Raw genomic sequence first — 16,480 nt, 5'->3', positions numbered from 1 at the left:
CCAGACCCAAATTTCTTGACTCTATTTGGAGTTCATGTTGTGTGTTCAGTCGCGAGACTGCATGATGTGGTCTGTATCTGTGGTGTGACAGCGTTTGTGACATATCGGTGTACGTATTATCCATTTGCATGGAAGCTGTGTGTGTGTTTGATCTTGTATGAGTATCTTTGTGAGGACCAAACAACTTATAAACCATAGGGAGTGAGGACATTTTCGCTGTTCCTCAAGTTCTGTCAACCCTTAAAATTGCTTTTTGACGGTCCAGTCTTGGTTTTAGGGTTAGGCATTTAGTTGTGATAGTTAAGGTTAGGGTAAAGGGCTATGGAATGCAATGCGTGTCCTTACTATGAATGCTGTGCAAACGTGCATGTGTGTGCGTGTGTGACGACCAGCTATAAGGGAAAACCCCATTAGTGCGGGATCCCAGGGAGATAATGAGCGCTGACTGCTTTATGTCCTGGAAATGATTGAGTGGAACATCGTAGCAGTTTATGAATACCCTCTGCTAGTAGCTGACAGGCTGACACCACTTAGCCTGCTAGCTGGCTAAGCTAATGTGAGGAGCAGCTGTGGCCTGCAGTTCTAACTTCGACAAGAGCAGTTAGTTAACAATGTTAAGTTTGCCTGTTTTTCATGAGTCTGGCTTGCCTGCCTTGTTATTTATTTCACTGCATTAAAACTTTTTTGTCTCATGAGGTGGCCAGTAATCACAATTCACTTTTATATTACACACATTTCACTTATATACTGTAAGTACATACTGTGTTTTGGACTAGAAAGTTTTCTGAAAAAGGCAGAAAGGAATTTGCACTGGACTCAGTTTATTCCCGTTATGTACCACAACATAATGCACTGATGGAGGATGGAGCTCCTCAGAGCTGCTAGCCCAGCTTTTTTGCTTCACTTTACTTTCATTTGACGTCATATATTTGGCCACTGATAAATGTTTCTGTAACTTTGTGGTCCACCTGCAGCTAAAAGCTAACCCCTACACACATGCTAGTGCGAGCCAATGGCGTAACTATCGGCGGTGCAGCAGGTGCAGCCACACCGGGGCCCGTGTGAAGAGACGGGGCCTGGGACTTATAGTTTATGCTGTGCTATGGAGTTTGTGTTCCACATTCAGGGTAGGGCACCTGTCAATGAAAGTTGAACTCTGTGAGTTCCTCAGTTACATGTTTGAGGAACCTGTGTGGTTTATGAACAGAGGAGGGCGTGCGTAAAGCTGCGATCTTTTGGAGGCAAATGGAGACTAAGCAGTGCAAGTTTGCACCAAAAATGCCTTTTTGTCAAAGTCAGTTGTGATTTCAGCACTACGTTGACAGTGGACAGCTCCTCTGCTCTGGCTCAGGCACGCCAAGGACTGTCCATGGTTCTGATCACTCTGCACTTTGACTTCTCGTCTGTACTTTTCCAATGCAATAGCCTTGGTAAAACATAAATTGTTATTTAATATATTAATAAATACTGTTTATAGAGTGTGTGTGTGTGTTCATTATTAGTCACTGTACAAGGGCCCATCTGTCACAGTCACTACATTACGCCAACGGTCTGCTTTTACGCAACATTAATTCCAGAAGAGCCAAGAAAGCTAAACGGACCTTTTCATTTTTGTTCTGTATTGACGTTTTTTTATCTTTTTCTGATCAGTTTTCATGTCTTTGGTGTCTTGATGTCGTCCCCTGTGTCCTGATCTCCCCCTGGTCTGCCACGGGTTTGTGATTAACCCTTTAAAAGCAGCGTGTGTTTGTGTTAAGAGCACCGTTCACACATGGTTGATCCCATGTGTGAATGGTGTTGCCCCTCTGTAATGTTTCTGATACACAGACCTCCTCCTCCTCCTCCTCTCCTCTCCCACTATTTTAGCCTGGGAACGTCCAGTCTCTCTCTCACACACACACACAGGTGGAGTCGATACACACAGAGGAACCAGAGAATTGATTTTAAATTGACAAATTATCACAATTACAGAGATGCTGGTGTGGATAGATGTGACATCAATCAAGATATATCTCAATCAATCCTCACGATATATATATGATAATATTGTGGTATTAATATGTTATAATATTTATTTATATTTTATTGTTTTTAGTATTAGTATTGTTTTTTTTGTGTGTTTTTGTTCTGGTTTGTCTTTTTTCACTTGTTCCTGATACAGTGACCTTAGGTTTTGTGAAAGGAAATCAAATATTAATTTGATTTCATTTTTTCATTCACATGCTTTTCTTGCTTTTTGTATAATTGTGGAATTCCCAAGTCCATTAGGAAACTGCGGTGGCCTTCGTATACCTGAGAGATTGTTGTTCTTCTTTGTAAGTTTTTGTACCAAGCTTCCATTTCGAAACATGAAATACACACTCTGGCTGTTTTTGTCCGTTCAGGCTTCCGTAGATACATGACGCCACCAAATTCATTGTATTTTAGAGCAATTGTACACATTCACAGGCATACTTATAGGTAATGTATTACATTTCTTAAATGTTATCGTTTTGCACAGTTAGTGATTGTATGTAAATTCAGGTTTGAAAGGACTGTCAGGAACTGAGTCTTGGAGCCTTAATCAGTCTGTCTGGCCTGAGCTGTCTGTCCCCCTTGAGATTATCCAGCCATGTAGAAGCATTAACCTTTTAGCTCGCTGTGAACAACAGGGAAAGAAAAGAACCCCTCTGGCTCCTCACTTGTGTAGTTACCAGCGATGGAGTGGCACTGGCTTGTTGGATCTGATTGAATTCTAATCCCGTCGAAGGGCGAGGAAGTAAAACTAACCTCCGCTTTGATGAGTTGCTCCCACACTGCGGCTATTGGGGGACAAAAGAGATGGTGCAGTGCCTCGGCCGAGCTTGGGATGAAGCGATGAACGTGAAGCTGCGTTTACCTGGGGAAAGTTTCGTGGGCGGAGCCTGAAAGATGAAGGAGGGAACCGTGGTACAAGTTCTTGTGCACCTTCCCCCCCTTCCTTCTCTCCTCCATCCATTATCCCTCCCTTTTCCCCTCTTCTCTTTCCGTGTATTCATCTCTTGCACAGGATCACATTAATATTCCTTTGAAGCCTGTTTCAACTGCAGCCAGAGCTCCCTCTCCTCCACTCTCACTCCCCCTTTTTCTCCCCCTCTTGCTCTCTGTTTCTTCTCTGAGCTGGGGGATCTCTTTCCCACCATCTCTTCCAACCAGTGCAGGGAGGGAGGGGCAGTTCTTTTTTTTTCTTTTTTTATTACCTTCAGGCAGGAGATCCCCCTTGTTGCATGTATGTACACGCACACGTGTGTGCACAAACATGGGCGGCGGTGGCGATGGTGGTGGTTGTGGGTACCGATGCCTTTGACAGAGCATGTTGATTGGTTCAGAATCGTTGCTGCCTCTTGTAGGAGAGTGGAACGGCTATTTTTAGATCAAGGGGTAGCTGGGAGAGAAAGACTGAGGAGGGTTTCGGTGTGTGTGTGCGTGCATGCATGCGTGCTTGCATGTGTGTGTGTGTGTGTGCGTGCGTGCGTGTTTGTAATACCGCAGTCTTAGAGGAAGTTCCCTCTTTCGTGTACACACACACACGCAAGCACGCACGCATGCACGCACATGCACTCTTGCAGCAGTGCCCCTCTAAAGCCAGGCTGGTGTGTATTCCATGTGCTTCACACACACACACACACACACACACACACACACCCTGCTGTCTTTACGTGTCTCTTGTTTCTCCATCTCTTTCTCTCTCTTTCCGAGCTGGCTCAGTGTGCAAATGTCAGCACTCTCACATTTATTTGCCAGAACCCAGAGCAACGTCCTGTACCCTCTGTTTACCTCTGTCTCCACTGTGTTGCCCCATCGCCTTCCTTCCTTCCTTTCTTCCTTCCCTCCTAAACAATTTTAATCCTCTCTTCACCTCAATCTTCCTTTACCCCCCCATCTTGCCATTTATACTCCTCTTTTTCCTGTTGCATCTCTTACTTCACACCCGCCCCCCTTTTGCTACCCCAATCTGATTGCAGTTTTTTTTTTTTACACCATTCCTGTCTTCATCCGTCTATTTATCTAATTCCTCCGCCCTTCCTCTCGTTCATGGATCATTGGAGTAACACCGTGACATTTCCAGTCTTGTGTATATCCAGTGCATCAAGTTTTAAAAAAAACAAACAAAAAAACTGTATTTATTTTTTATTAACTCGACCACCGTCATCCCCTTCCGGTGGTTCATTTTGCGCAAGCATGACGATTTACGTACGGGCCCTCGTCAGATCACAAGACACCTCGTCTCTCTCTCTCTCCATTCTCCTCTCACTTTTTTTTTCCATTTTCCTCTCCCCATGTCTTTGTCTTCCTCCCTGTCTCACTCTATTCATCACTCTATCCGTCTGTGATCACCACGATGACTCATGTGGCTCGCACCTGCTCTGCAGTCGAGGGGCCGACTCGTTTCTTTTTTTTTTATAAGGAGAGGTTTGAGATAATGAAGGTGTGGCTTCACTCGGGCTCCGTGTGATCAGAGTGTGTGCGAGACGAGGAAAAGGGGAGGGCGTCGGTGTTCTGAAGTGGCTGAATGTGTTATTTGCATCATATGTGGTGTTGAAAACACCATGCAGAAGACGACCCTTATAACACCTGAAACTATGTTCCTTTATTTAGGCACAATGGACGAGTCCTGTATGTATGTTCAGTCTTCAGTCACATGTGAACTATGGATCAAATCAAGGATGTGGAGATTCTTAGAAGTACGATAGTACGCTTTATTTGTCATTGTATACAATTCAAAGAGATAATGTTGTGTAACCATAGTCAAAATATTGATTTGGTGATATATCGTAAAGTAAACATGGTCCCTGCCAGTTTCGCTCTCCGAGTGTCGTTGCTTATAGTTGGGTGGAAGTTACCTTGCTGAAGATGAGGGAGTTTACAGCAGGATAATGGTGGAGAAAGCTACGTTAAGAGATACATAGACTTTTGTGACCTTTGTTGTCTATGTTGAGTATAAACAGAGAAATCCTGCACTTTAAACTTTTCAGGTTAACATTTTGTTTTCTTCAGTGAGAAGGATATCGTGACGTGTCGCCGTACGATTGTCTTGCAATTATATGGATGATCAAGGAATCGTTGTATCGTGATATTATTGGTGTCGTGGACGATGTATCGTGAGGTAACTTGTGATTCCGACCCCTTCTAGTCAGTACATAAGGACAAAGAAATGAACTGCACATCAACGCCAACGTGCGGTCATTGCGGTCAATTCACTCGTGCTGTGGCAGGAAGCCAGAGAATCAGCGTCTTTGTCCCAGTAAGGAAAAAAGTTGGATAAAAACGAATTGATAATACACCATTTTAACTTACTCACAGGACATTTTCTGGTTCTTTTATGGTTAAAATAAACACACACAAAAAAGTCCAGGCGGACTTCTTGAGACTCCGGCGTTTAAAGGGTTAAATGTTTCACCTGCTCCAACACACCTGATTCAAACAGTCAGCTCGTTAGTCGTTCATTTGAATCAGGTGTGTTGGAGCAGTGAGTCCCTGAGGACCAGGATTGAGAAACTCTGAAGTGTAAGAGTATAATACTACGTGTTGTGTAAAATACCTGTTACACAAAAATGTATTTTACATTGCTAATAAATTTCTCTGCTCTCTCTGTCTCTCTCTCTCTGTCTCTCTCTCTGTGTCTCACCATATCTAGTGAGCGACAGCTGTTTTCGGAACCTAGCAGAGGACCGCAGTGGCATCAACCTCAAAGATCTGGTACACGACCCCTCCCTGTGAGTACTGACCATACACAGTAATCCAGGCGACAAACAAAACAGTGTAAATGAAGCACGGGGACTTTTCGTATCCCTCCAAACAAAGATGCACAGGTTCTCTGCATGCGTGCGTCTGTGTGGAAGCCACCTTCATCTTCTTTTTCTGCTCGCGCGTAACTAAGAAACTAAAAATATCTCTTCAGCAGCACAACATGTCGGGGTTCGGTGTCGCCCTGTGGAGAGAAATTCCCAGCATGCATGGCAACAACAAAGGAGCCGCAGCACTGCTCTGTTTCAGGGACGCCTGTTGGTTTCGCTTGCGAGAAATGATCGTTTGCTCAAATAAAAACAAAAGGGAGGATGAAACCGACCGTTGTTTATTTATAGGACGGCAACGTAATCTGTGACAGCGGCGCATGAAAAATGACAGCCTCGTCACAAGTGAGTGATAAGTCCAAACACACACACACGTTAACACTGTTGTGCAGCTTTAAATATGATCCCTAAAAATGAACAAGGAGCCATTTGGACACGAAGCCTTTATCCTTTAGCCTCTCGTATGTTTATAGTGGCAACTTAACAACAAAAAAGGACCTTCCTTGCCCCTTTTGCAGGACTTTCTGACTCATTACATCCAAGGAAAAGGTGAGAGTGACGTAAAAATTGATTCCACAGAGCCGTCAGTTACAAAAATAAACAAGCTCCAGTAACGTTCACAAAAAACTATCACACTATACTTAAAACTACGTGAGTGACGAGACACTATAGTTACGGATACGGTCGTAAAAAATTGTTGCTCCTCGTCCTGTTACATCCTACCAGGTGCGGATGTAGGAAAAAACACCTCAATTTACCTCAATTACTTCATTAATGTTACTACAGCAGGACAATTAAAGGAGCCTTAAACCATTTAACGTGCTAAATATGACCAAATGCCACATATATTTTACTTTTAATTATGACTCTAACAATGCGTTTAGGTGGAGGTGAGACAACACGAGGCAAATTTATTTTTGGTATTGCATGATGTAAAATAAGACCAAATTGTGACGTATTGGAAAAGAGACACAGGTCAAGACAACACAACACAATTTACCACCAATTTTAGAAAGAGAAGGAAAATACATGCCATGAGTGTCTAGTCCGGTCAAGAGGGGGCCGCTGATATGGAACGGCATATACTTCACTATAAAAGCATATGAATGAAGCAAAATAAATCTATTATAAATATCAAAACAGAGAAATAAATCTAAGATTAAGTAACTATAGTTAATTTATACTAGAAAATGTTATTCTGTCAATGTTCTAAGAGGATGTCGTGGGCCATGTTTTCATTATAGCATGACAATAATGTAATCGATTGGGGGATTACATGTGGCCCGGGGCCCGCCGGTTTGACTCCTTTCTGTATTTTGTACCATTGTAGCATAATCCAACACAGTGAGTTAACCTGTCCACATAATTTTGGCCATTGAGATTGTATTGTAGCAAAGCACAGCAGAAGAGAAAAGAAATTTACTCAACACTATTGTTCACGTCTTACCTGCCTTTATTTATTCTTTTATTCTTTAATTTTCTTTACAATCTTGCTTCCGTTACTCACTTTATTTTGCTCTTTCAGCCTGGACTACCTGCATGGACTCTCGTGTGCACGTATCGCTCCCTCGTTTTCACCTTGTATTAACTTGATGAGAATAAACAGACAGACAGCAGCCTTCAGTCTGTCATCCGCCAACACTGTGTTTTAGTCGTATGTGTGGCGTTTCAAAAAGCAAACAGTGCTGTATCTCAGAAACTGCGACTGAAACACTGCAAAAACTGTCAGCCAGACTCGCGAAAACCTCAGACACGCTTCTCTACACATCCAAGCCCCCACTTCCCGCGCAGCCCATTGATTTGCCGGAGCTCCTCTGCTCCCCCTGTTACTGTATTACAACAGTCGATATCACTGAACTGTCACCAGCCCTCCCGTCCCCCACACCCCCACACCCCCCAAAACCCACCACCGTGAGACGGATCCACGCTTGGCATGTCCTCTACGTGATGTGTATTTTTAGGCCGATGTGTAATGTGTGTGTCAGGTCCACGAGTGTGAGGGCGTCGTGAGCGCCACGCGCTACGTAGTGATCCAGGATCAGCGCGTGTTTATTTGTACAGAAACTTTATGTTTGTATATCTGCTCGGGAACATGCTTTAATCCACGTCTGTGTTTGCTTTATACCCAGAATCCCTTGTTAAATTACACACAATCAGTCATGGCAGTGACAGAGTCAGAGCTTTTATCCACTTTATTTATTTATTTATTTACTAGTTGTTGTTTTTTTTGTTATTAGTGTAACAGCTTTTACTCTAGAAGCAGGTTATTTATTGTTAAGTGTCTTCATTTCAGAACACTATGTAGGGGTTTTCCACTGTACTCAGTCATTCATTTTAAACATTTCCTTTTAAAGAATAAATTCACAGCAGATATTTAAAATGTTGAAACCAAGAGAAGGAAATTATGGATTTATTGGCTTTACTGTACATCAATATTGGGAGATACTGACTCAGATTTTGTCATTTTTATGGTTGTATTTCAGGTTATTGCATCCACTTGTGATCGTTCAAAGATAGTGTAAAGAACCGTTCAGTTATTATTTTTATTATGAGAATTCTTTGTGTCAGTGTGACAAAATCTGTATAAGATATCAGCCAAAATGTAATTTTAATTAATTTTGATAATTCATTTTCATAATCTTTGAATTTTATTAAAACGGTACAATAAAATGCAACACAGATATAACAAAACACACAAAACAAAATGTGTGTGTATCAGCTGTGTGTTGCCAAGAATGATCCACAAATGTGTATTTTAAGAAGAAAGCAGCTGGTGAAGTCTCACACACGTGCAGTTCTTATGTTCACCTGTGTGAAAGTGGTTTTGCACGAGAAGACGAACGCCATCGACGGCGACGAAGTGCTTGTGTTTGAGAGCTCATTTACATTTATGGAGTTACAAACTGGCTCGGAAAACGTACGTTGATTTATGTGATGATTATTTATTTGGATAAGAGTCACGGCTTCCCAAGCTTCCCAATTTTGAATTCAGCTCTCACGTTGCTATGATAAAAGATAAAAGGGAACTGTTTGTGTATCTGATAAAATTAAGGTTTTGCATATATTAATTAAATAAATGTGATGGGCTGTTGACAGTTAATGAAAGGCTCAGTTGTGGCCTACTTATTTTTGCTTGGCAGGTTTGCTGATGTAAGGTTTGCTGGCTTGGTTTCCTCGTTCTCCACAGACTTCTCAGTGATCACTCAGGGCCTCGGCGGTTCACTCATTCCACCAAAATAAAAACACTGCGCGTGGACGGATGTGTTCTAACAGCAGTAAGCTGATAGGGTTAAGCTCGGATTAAATGCGGCGCTGTTGAACATTAAAAACCGGACACGAGGACGAGCGGCTGTGGTGTTGGCGTCCTCTGTCCGCCCCGCTTTGTTGCACTGATGGTAGCTGACACAGACGGCGCTCTGGCTGACCTCGTTTGGCCCGAGACTCGTCCGCGTCCGTGTTAGTCCTCCACACCACACCGCGAGTCAGCGGCTCCATGGGTTTGACCAGCCGTAACGCCTGTGCCCTCAATGTGCCACAGCTGCACTGACGGAGGCAGAGAGCGAGGGTGTGAAGGAGGGTGGTGGTGGGGTGGGGTCACAGTAGGACACGTAACATAAACTCTATTAATAGTGTCTCCCACGTACAGTACATATAAGTGTGTGTGTGATCAATCAGTCTGCCCACGTTTGTCGCACCGGAGCATAAAGAGGAGTTTCAGGTGGATAGAGAGAAAAGAGAGGCAACTCATGATCAAGGACACACTTTAGACAGAGATTAATCTGAGTGTAAATTTGCCTTAATCCTATTTTACCCCTTTCCCCTGCCACTTAGCCCCACCTTGCTGTTTTGCATGTAAGTGTATAAGTGTATATTACGTGTTGGGGTAACAGAAGGTTACGAGATATTTCCCAGATTAACCAAATCCAAGGAAACTGACGTCGCCATCACAAACCTACTATAATGTTGGTTACCATGTTGTGTAACTACGCTACAAAAACACTGGTCCACCCATATTCCCGTGTGTTGTGGAAAGTGGACGCAGCTGCATAATAATCCCAAGAGTCCATGATAGTGACATAACATCAGCTGACAGGGAGACCTTGTTGTGTCTGCTTACGTGGCGACATGTCACCTTCTTGAAGTTGTGTCCCACATTTGAAGTCACTGTGAGCTGTCGGTTTAGGGCAGGGGTCTGCAACCTTTAGGAGGAAAGAGCCATATATTTGTCCCCTCTCCACCCAAATAAAATGAATCTGGAGCTGCAAAATGTATGTATATAAAATAACCGTAGTTGGACAAGTGAAGGACGAGTGAAAGTAACGCACTTTCAAATAAGTGAAGCAATATTTTGATTGTGGCATAAACGGGTATGTGGATCCAAAGATGGGCAGGACTCTAAATGTGTACTCTTCATGTTCACATGACTGCATGTAAGTGTCGGGAATGGCTTCACATATATCAAACACAAGTTTGTCAAGGCTTTTTAGTATTGTACTTGACATAGACATTGGATGTGATGCACCCTAAGCTTCTAGTAGCCACTGCAGAGGGGTTGAAGAGCCACAGTTTTGCAGACCCCTGGTTTCAGGTTAGGCTTAGCCGACCGTAGGCCAGGAGGTAGGATGCGGTGGTCCACTAACCAGAAGGTGCAAGGTTTCTTCACTGGTTTACCTTGTCCTGAGCCACGAACTGGTCCTGATCAATGTGCATGAATGGATTTAAACTGTTGTGTGACGTGTCAGGAGTGCAGATGTACTGTAGTAGGCAAGTGGACGTGTTTGGGGTTTTCAAGAAAGTAGGATGTAGTGTAAAGCACTTCTTTAAGTGGTCTTTAAGACTAGAAAAGCAACATACACACAACATAGCATGTTCTTCTTTACTTCCATGATCAACATATTTGGAGCTTTGTCATATACCTTGATCAACAACATTTCCCCATTGTGTTGTTAGGTAAAATATAATCCAGTTGCAGTTACATTTGCATCAATCTCTGTTCAACCACCGCGCAACAAGTCAGCCACTTGTTTGGTCGTATGACACGCGACGTCGCACAGATTTTACCTGACGTTTAATTTAAACACACGCGCGAGCTGAGCTCGTTCTGCCACAGATTTAAAATGTTGTTGTTGTTGTTTAAGTAGGACGCTGTCAGCAGTGACAGATCGGAACCAGAATGACATTTATTCTGTAAATAAACGGAGCACATGTCGTGGCAGCGCGATGATCTGCAGAATATTTTAGTGTGTGTGTGTTTGTGTGTGTGTTGTGTTATGTGCTATTGGCTATGAGAGGAATCATGGGAGTAAAGTCCCTCGCTGAGCAATCAGAGCTCTCATCACGGTGGGGGTTTGAAGAAGTGGGCTACTCCATTCCTCCTCCTCCTCCTGTGCATCCATCCCTGCGTCGTTCTTTCATCAGCTGACATGTTGAGAGATGACCCCTTGAGAGCATCCCTTCATATGGACAAACCAACAACTCAGCTGTAATGGGCTCGACTCCATGCTGCCACCGGGAATGTGGAGATGGAGATGGCCTGGGCTCTTGTCTCCTCCCTGGATGGAGTGTGTGTCCAAGACGGCGAGAGAGAGGGAGAGAGAGAGAGAGCGAGAGAAAGAGAGCGAGATTGAGTGCCGTGTACAAAGAGCTTGTATTATTAATGAAATTACTCTGGCAGATGGGTCTCATCTTGGAAGTGTCCCACAACCACTGAGATTTGCAGCTGGCTCACATGCACACTCATACTTTCCCTCTCTCCTGTTAAGTGTGCCTCTGACAGTTTATGCCCCCCCCTCCCCCTTTTCTTTCCCTCTCTCTCACTCTCTCTCGTTCTGTCGTTCTCTCTTTATCCTCTTCTCTGTGCTCGTCTTTTATTCATAGAGAGATTTCGGCTGTGGCGTTGAGGCTTTCAGGCCAAAAAAAACATTGCTTTGTCAAAAACCCACCCACCTCCTTCCTCCGATTATTCTCATTTTTATTTGAATAACTATTTAAAATAATAATATTGGTGCAGATCCGTGAGAAACAAAGTTGTTTTCTTCAGTCTCTTCAGGAGAATATTTAATCTAAAATGTTAATTTGACACACATTTTGGCTTTCAGAAACATTGCACCTCCTGCGATTTGAAAATGGCAGTATTGGGATTTTGATAAAAATGACACACATAGGTTGGTGCGGCTATTCTTCTTAGCACACTGCAATGACTTCCATTCCATTGTACAGACTAAACTAAGCATTATGAGAAACCTTAACTATAACCAGTTAATGCTTCACCCTAACCTGAACCAAACCACAATTCAAATCTTAGCCCAAAACGTCACCAGTTCCTCAGAAATGACGTTCTGCCTCATTAGGACCAGGTTAAAAAAAATGCAAGTTACGATAGGAAGCTAATAAGTAGTCCATATGTCTCCATGAGGTCCATTAGTCCTCATGAAGACCATGTAGATCATTAGGACCAGATTGTGGTCTCTATGAGGACTACTTATACTGTCTAAAGGTCACACAGCTATACTTGAAATGTCTCTTATTGACATGTGTTCATTTAGACATCATCACCAAAGGATTAATGCCTCACTCTAACCTTAACTTAACCACAAATCAATTCAAACACCTGACCGATGATATTTCTGATACATTTACACATGGAAATGCGTCATCATTGATCCCAGAGGTCAGATTGAAAGGTCATGATAGAAAGGCAACAGTAGCTCAACAACAACTTTTTACATCCTTGATATGCAGAAGACTTAACTATTTGAATGCACAACACGTCGAACCTTGAAGCAGATGGTCTACAGCAGCAGAGGACCACACCAGGTGCCACTTCTGCCACTTTAATTTAAGTGGCTGGTGAGTGTGTATACACATGAACACAATGTAGCATGCAGTCTCGTATAAAGTACCTTAAAGGGATAAAAGTATCTTACCAGAAAATCACTTTGGTAGAAGTTGAAGTCAACTTTTTTATAGTATTACTTCAGTAAAAGTTTTAAAGTATATGACATTGACTGTAGAAACTAAGAAAGTGAGGCGTTAGGTTTGCGCCATGGTGGTTCAGTGGTAGAGAGAGTTGTCTTTCAACTGGAAGGTCGTGTGTTCGATGGCAATGGAATGGGTGAAAACTGTAGCGTAAAGCAGCTCATCGAGACTAGAAAAGCTCGGTATAAATACGGACCATTACCGACTCTTCTTCTTCTTCTGATTTTATTTGGTAGTAATGAGTACTAGTATCTCTGGTACTGCAAAACTTGAAGCACATAACTAACTTGTGTATATAAAACTACTTTGCCTGTAGTGACAGAAAATACATGCATCAGCAAGTTCTACGTCTGCTTCCATACACATATGAACATATGTTATTCATTTTTAGAAACCTAGATTACATACGTACATGTATGAACAGTCCATACGTGCTTGAGTATGCACGTTACACTGCGTATTTTGTGAACATAGTACTCTACTTACCTACAAACAGAAAAACTGTCCAGTCAACAGCATATTGCTTCTTACACGCAGAAATGGCATCCCCCAATAGTTACACACACACAAAAAAATATGCAAACATTCGCTGGCACACACAAACTCTGGCACACTCTCTCACAATGAACAACACAGCAATTAGAGGCTTTAGACAGGAGGGGTTGCCTAGGAAACGGTGGGAAGGAACCCTAGTTATTTGTGTTGAGCATATTTTCATTTGGGCTGAAACAGAGGCGTAAAAAAAAAAGAAAAGAAAAGAAAAGAAAACCCAGGAGAGGGAGAGAGGTGATTTGTCCTGACAGCTCCTTTACTCTCCTGTGGTGTTACACACACACACACACACACACACACACACATTAGTGCACATGCATGAACACATATAAAGCCAAAAACTCCCCTCCCTCCCTCCCTCCCTCCTCCCAAACTCATCAAGAGAATTAAATCACCCGTGACATCACAGTGATGTCAGAATGGAAGTGTGTTTCTCGTGCTTCTTTCTGACTTCTCTGCCCCTTTTTGTCAAAAAGCAGACAGCTTCTCCCCTCTCTCTCTCTCTTTCTCCCCCTCTCTTTCTCTCTCTCCCTCTGACTTTCTGGCTCCAGCTCCTCACATTCTTGCTGCAGTATTTTGGTGTTGTCTCGCATCGAGCATCTCTCTCTCTCTGCTGCTGCTCCTCTCACACAGTTAGGAAAAACTGAGCTGAGCCGATGGATTTTTTTTTTGTTAAGTCAATGAAATGATGTCCATGTGTGAACAAGTCACATTTGTTGGAAAAAAAGAGCAGATGCTTAATGTTGGTGGTGGATTATTTTAGTGCGTGACGCGGACGGGGAAATATGATGCAGTAGCCTCCTAAAAATAGTGCTCCTTAAAAAGGAGAAGGGAAAAAAAAAGAAAGAAAAGGGTTACATAAGGGGTGTCTGTGCTGAGACTTCACCTTGAGCCTGAGGTTGTTTTGGGAGGCTGCCATACCTAAGGAGGCCACAGGAGGTCGCCATGACTCGCTGTTGAGCGGCAGTAGTTCTGTCCTTGTCAGGGCTTCCTCCTCCTCTGTGGGCCATCCTGTGGAAAAGCCTTTTAGAGAGGATGTTCAAGGGCATTTTGTCTGTTTTGTTCAGGGTCTCTGACGTGTGTTTTCAGTTCTGTGTTTTTATGATTTCTTCTTTAAAAGTCTTGTTGGAGCCATGGAGTCTAAGTCTGATCAGAATTTAGAACACATTTCACAGATTTATATATTATAAGTGCAAAAGATGACACACAAAAAAGGTCAAAAAGTTGGAACAGAACGTCTGTGAAGCAACAGAAGAAATACAAGCTGCAATGTTTTTAAAAGTCGATGTATCCAAAGCAAGCAAGGAGAGTTATGCTAGGGATGAATCCACACTGGGTGAGAGTAGAGCCGCTGCAGTTTGCAGACATGGTTTGAGGATCTGATTATGATTTCTCCTGGGTCGCCTCACCTTCTTTTGATGGTTTTCTGGGAACGTCCACGCCGGAGCTGACCTCAGGGTCGACCCTGAACTTCCCGGAGGGGGTTATATCTCCTGTTTAGCCTGGGAATGCCTCAGGATCTCCCAGGAGGAGCTGGATCTTTCTGCATTACCCTGCTTAGCCTACTGCTACCATGACTCAACCCTGGATAAAAATAAAATGGATGGATGGTTAGGCAGCAGGCTGTTGAAGGTTAAAGGGTTGTCGTAGGAAACATTGACCTCACTCTTCTCGACCTCCCTGTTGATCCCCAGGATCCATTTTGTATTTTTGCTTGTTATTTAATCTGGACAAAAATGATTTTTATGTGTAATCTGATTAAAATCTGTGTTTCTTTTTTAGGTTGGGAGGGATGATCTCAGCTTACAAGATAGTACCAGATGAGATAGATGAAATCAAGGTGTGTAACTCTCTCTGTCTACTGTGTATATGTGCAGTATTTTTTAGTCTATTGCTATGATTTATCCATTAACTTGTGTGTTTTTATGGGACTGTTTGTACTTTTTTTAGGAGACGCTGGTGGATTGGTGCGATGAAAAGGAACTTAACCTCATCCTGACCACCGGAGGCACAGGCTTCGCGCCGAGAGACGTCACGCCAGAGGTGGGTTTCCACGCACTTAGATCAGAAATCTCTCTGTACAAAACAACACATTTAACAGGCTAGAGTTTTAAGAATGCTCCAGAAACTATGGAGACCTTTGCAGAAGTGAAGGGATGTTCTTCTTTGTCTGAGCTTCACCTTTCATACTTTCATACATACTTTTTTTTTTTTTTTTAATGCCTCATAGCTGCATTTGTGTGTTTCCTCTGCAAATTAAATGGAAAATATATTGGAGTAAGTAACACGGGACTGAGCGCTGTTTTTGTTGAGAGGTAGAAAATAGAAAAGGTGGATCCTCTCCTGCTTCTTCTTCAGAGATCCACTGATTGTTGCAGCGCTGATTAACACGTGTTGTAATTAGTCCCTCGGTCACATGGGAAATAAAGAGGTGGACGTGTTAGATCCTTATCAAAGTCACTTCAAAGAAAAGATTGTTATTTGTGTGTTGTTGTTTTTTCATGTTTCACCGGCAAATGATAAAGGTCGTGCACGTTCGTCTCAATAATAAGGGGAACTCTAGGGTTTATGTATGCGAACAATGGAAGTATACAGTTCATTTTCATTTTAATTGTTCTTCTTGTTCTGGAACACAATACGGAAGTGTTAGAATCTTTAAGTTCTTCCTCGTGTTGTTCCCCTTGAGTATAGAAGTTGATGTTTATCATTTTAACTCTATAGAGCCGTAAATAACTGAAAATCACATATTTATTTTATTTTAGCCAAATCCTTCAGCGCTTGTTAGGCTCACAGTTTTATTTTCTTCTGTATCACTGTCTTACCACATCAGATGCACCTTTATTTAAACATTTCAGACAGTATAAAGTAGAAGTGTGTGTATTCACGTGCCCCATATGCATACAGACGTAGGCGACAGGATTTGACATGTGTACTTCTCATTACCGTAACTCCTAGACCGTTTGTGATGTCCAGAAAATTCAAAAACTATGGACTGGCGATCTTTCTGGGGAGGAGGATAAAGCGGTAGAAGATAGATGGATGGGTGGATGAATACTGGAAAGCAGAGAAATAGCTTTGCACCCATAGACCTGTCATTACAGTAGCCCTTAGCATGTCCGCGGAGCGACCGTCCAATC

General features: G+C 42.7%; 1 protein-coding gene across 13 annotated transcripts in view; it reads left to right on the top strand.

Moving 5' to 3' along the window:
* gphnb (gephyrin b) overlaps nucleotides 1–16,480 on the top strand; it is an 89,589-nt gene that overhangs the window by 26,356 nt on the left and 46,753 nt on the right. For 12 of the 13 annotated variants that reach the window (XM_044049016.1, XM_044049025.1, XM_044049024.1 and 9 more), the window contains exons 2-4: nucleotides 5,657–5,735; nucleotides 15,126–15,183; nucleotides 15,294–15,386. In XM_044049016.1, the coding sequence (XP_043904951.1) occupies nucleotides 5,657–5,735; nucleotides 15,126–15,183; nucleotides 15,294–15,386 (230 nt within the window). Of the gene's footprint in view, nucleotides 1–5,073; nucleotides 5,264–5,656; nucleotides 5,736–15,125; nucleotides 15,184–15,293; nucleotides 15,387–16,480 lie in introns of those variants that run through there. The other variant, XM_044049022.1, reaches the window with a different exon arrangement.

This window comes from Solea senegalensis, linkage group LG17, assembly GCF_019176455.1.
Source record: "Solea senegalensis isolate Sse05_10M linkage group LG17, IFAPA_SoseM_1, whole genome shotgun sequence".
NCBI classification, from domain to species: Eukaryota; Metazoa; Chordata; class Actinopteri; order Pleuronectiformes; family Soleidae; genus Solea; species Solea senegalensis.
Note: the sequence above shows the minus strand (reverse complement) of the source record. Positions and strands in the feature narration are given on the sequence as shown.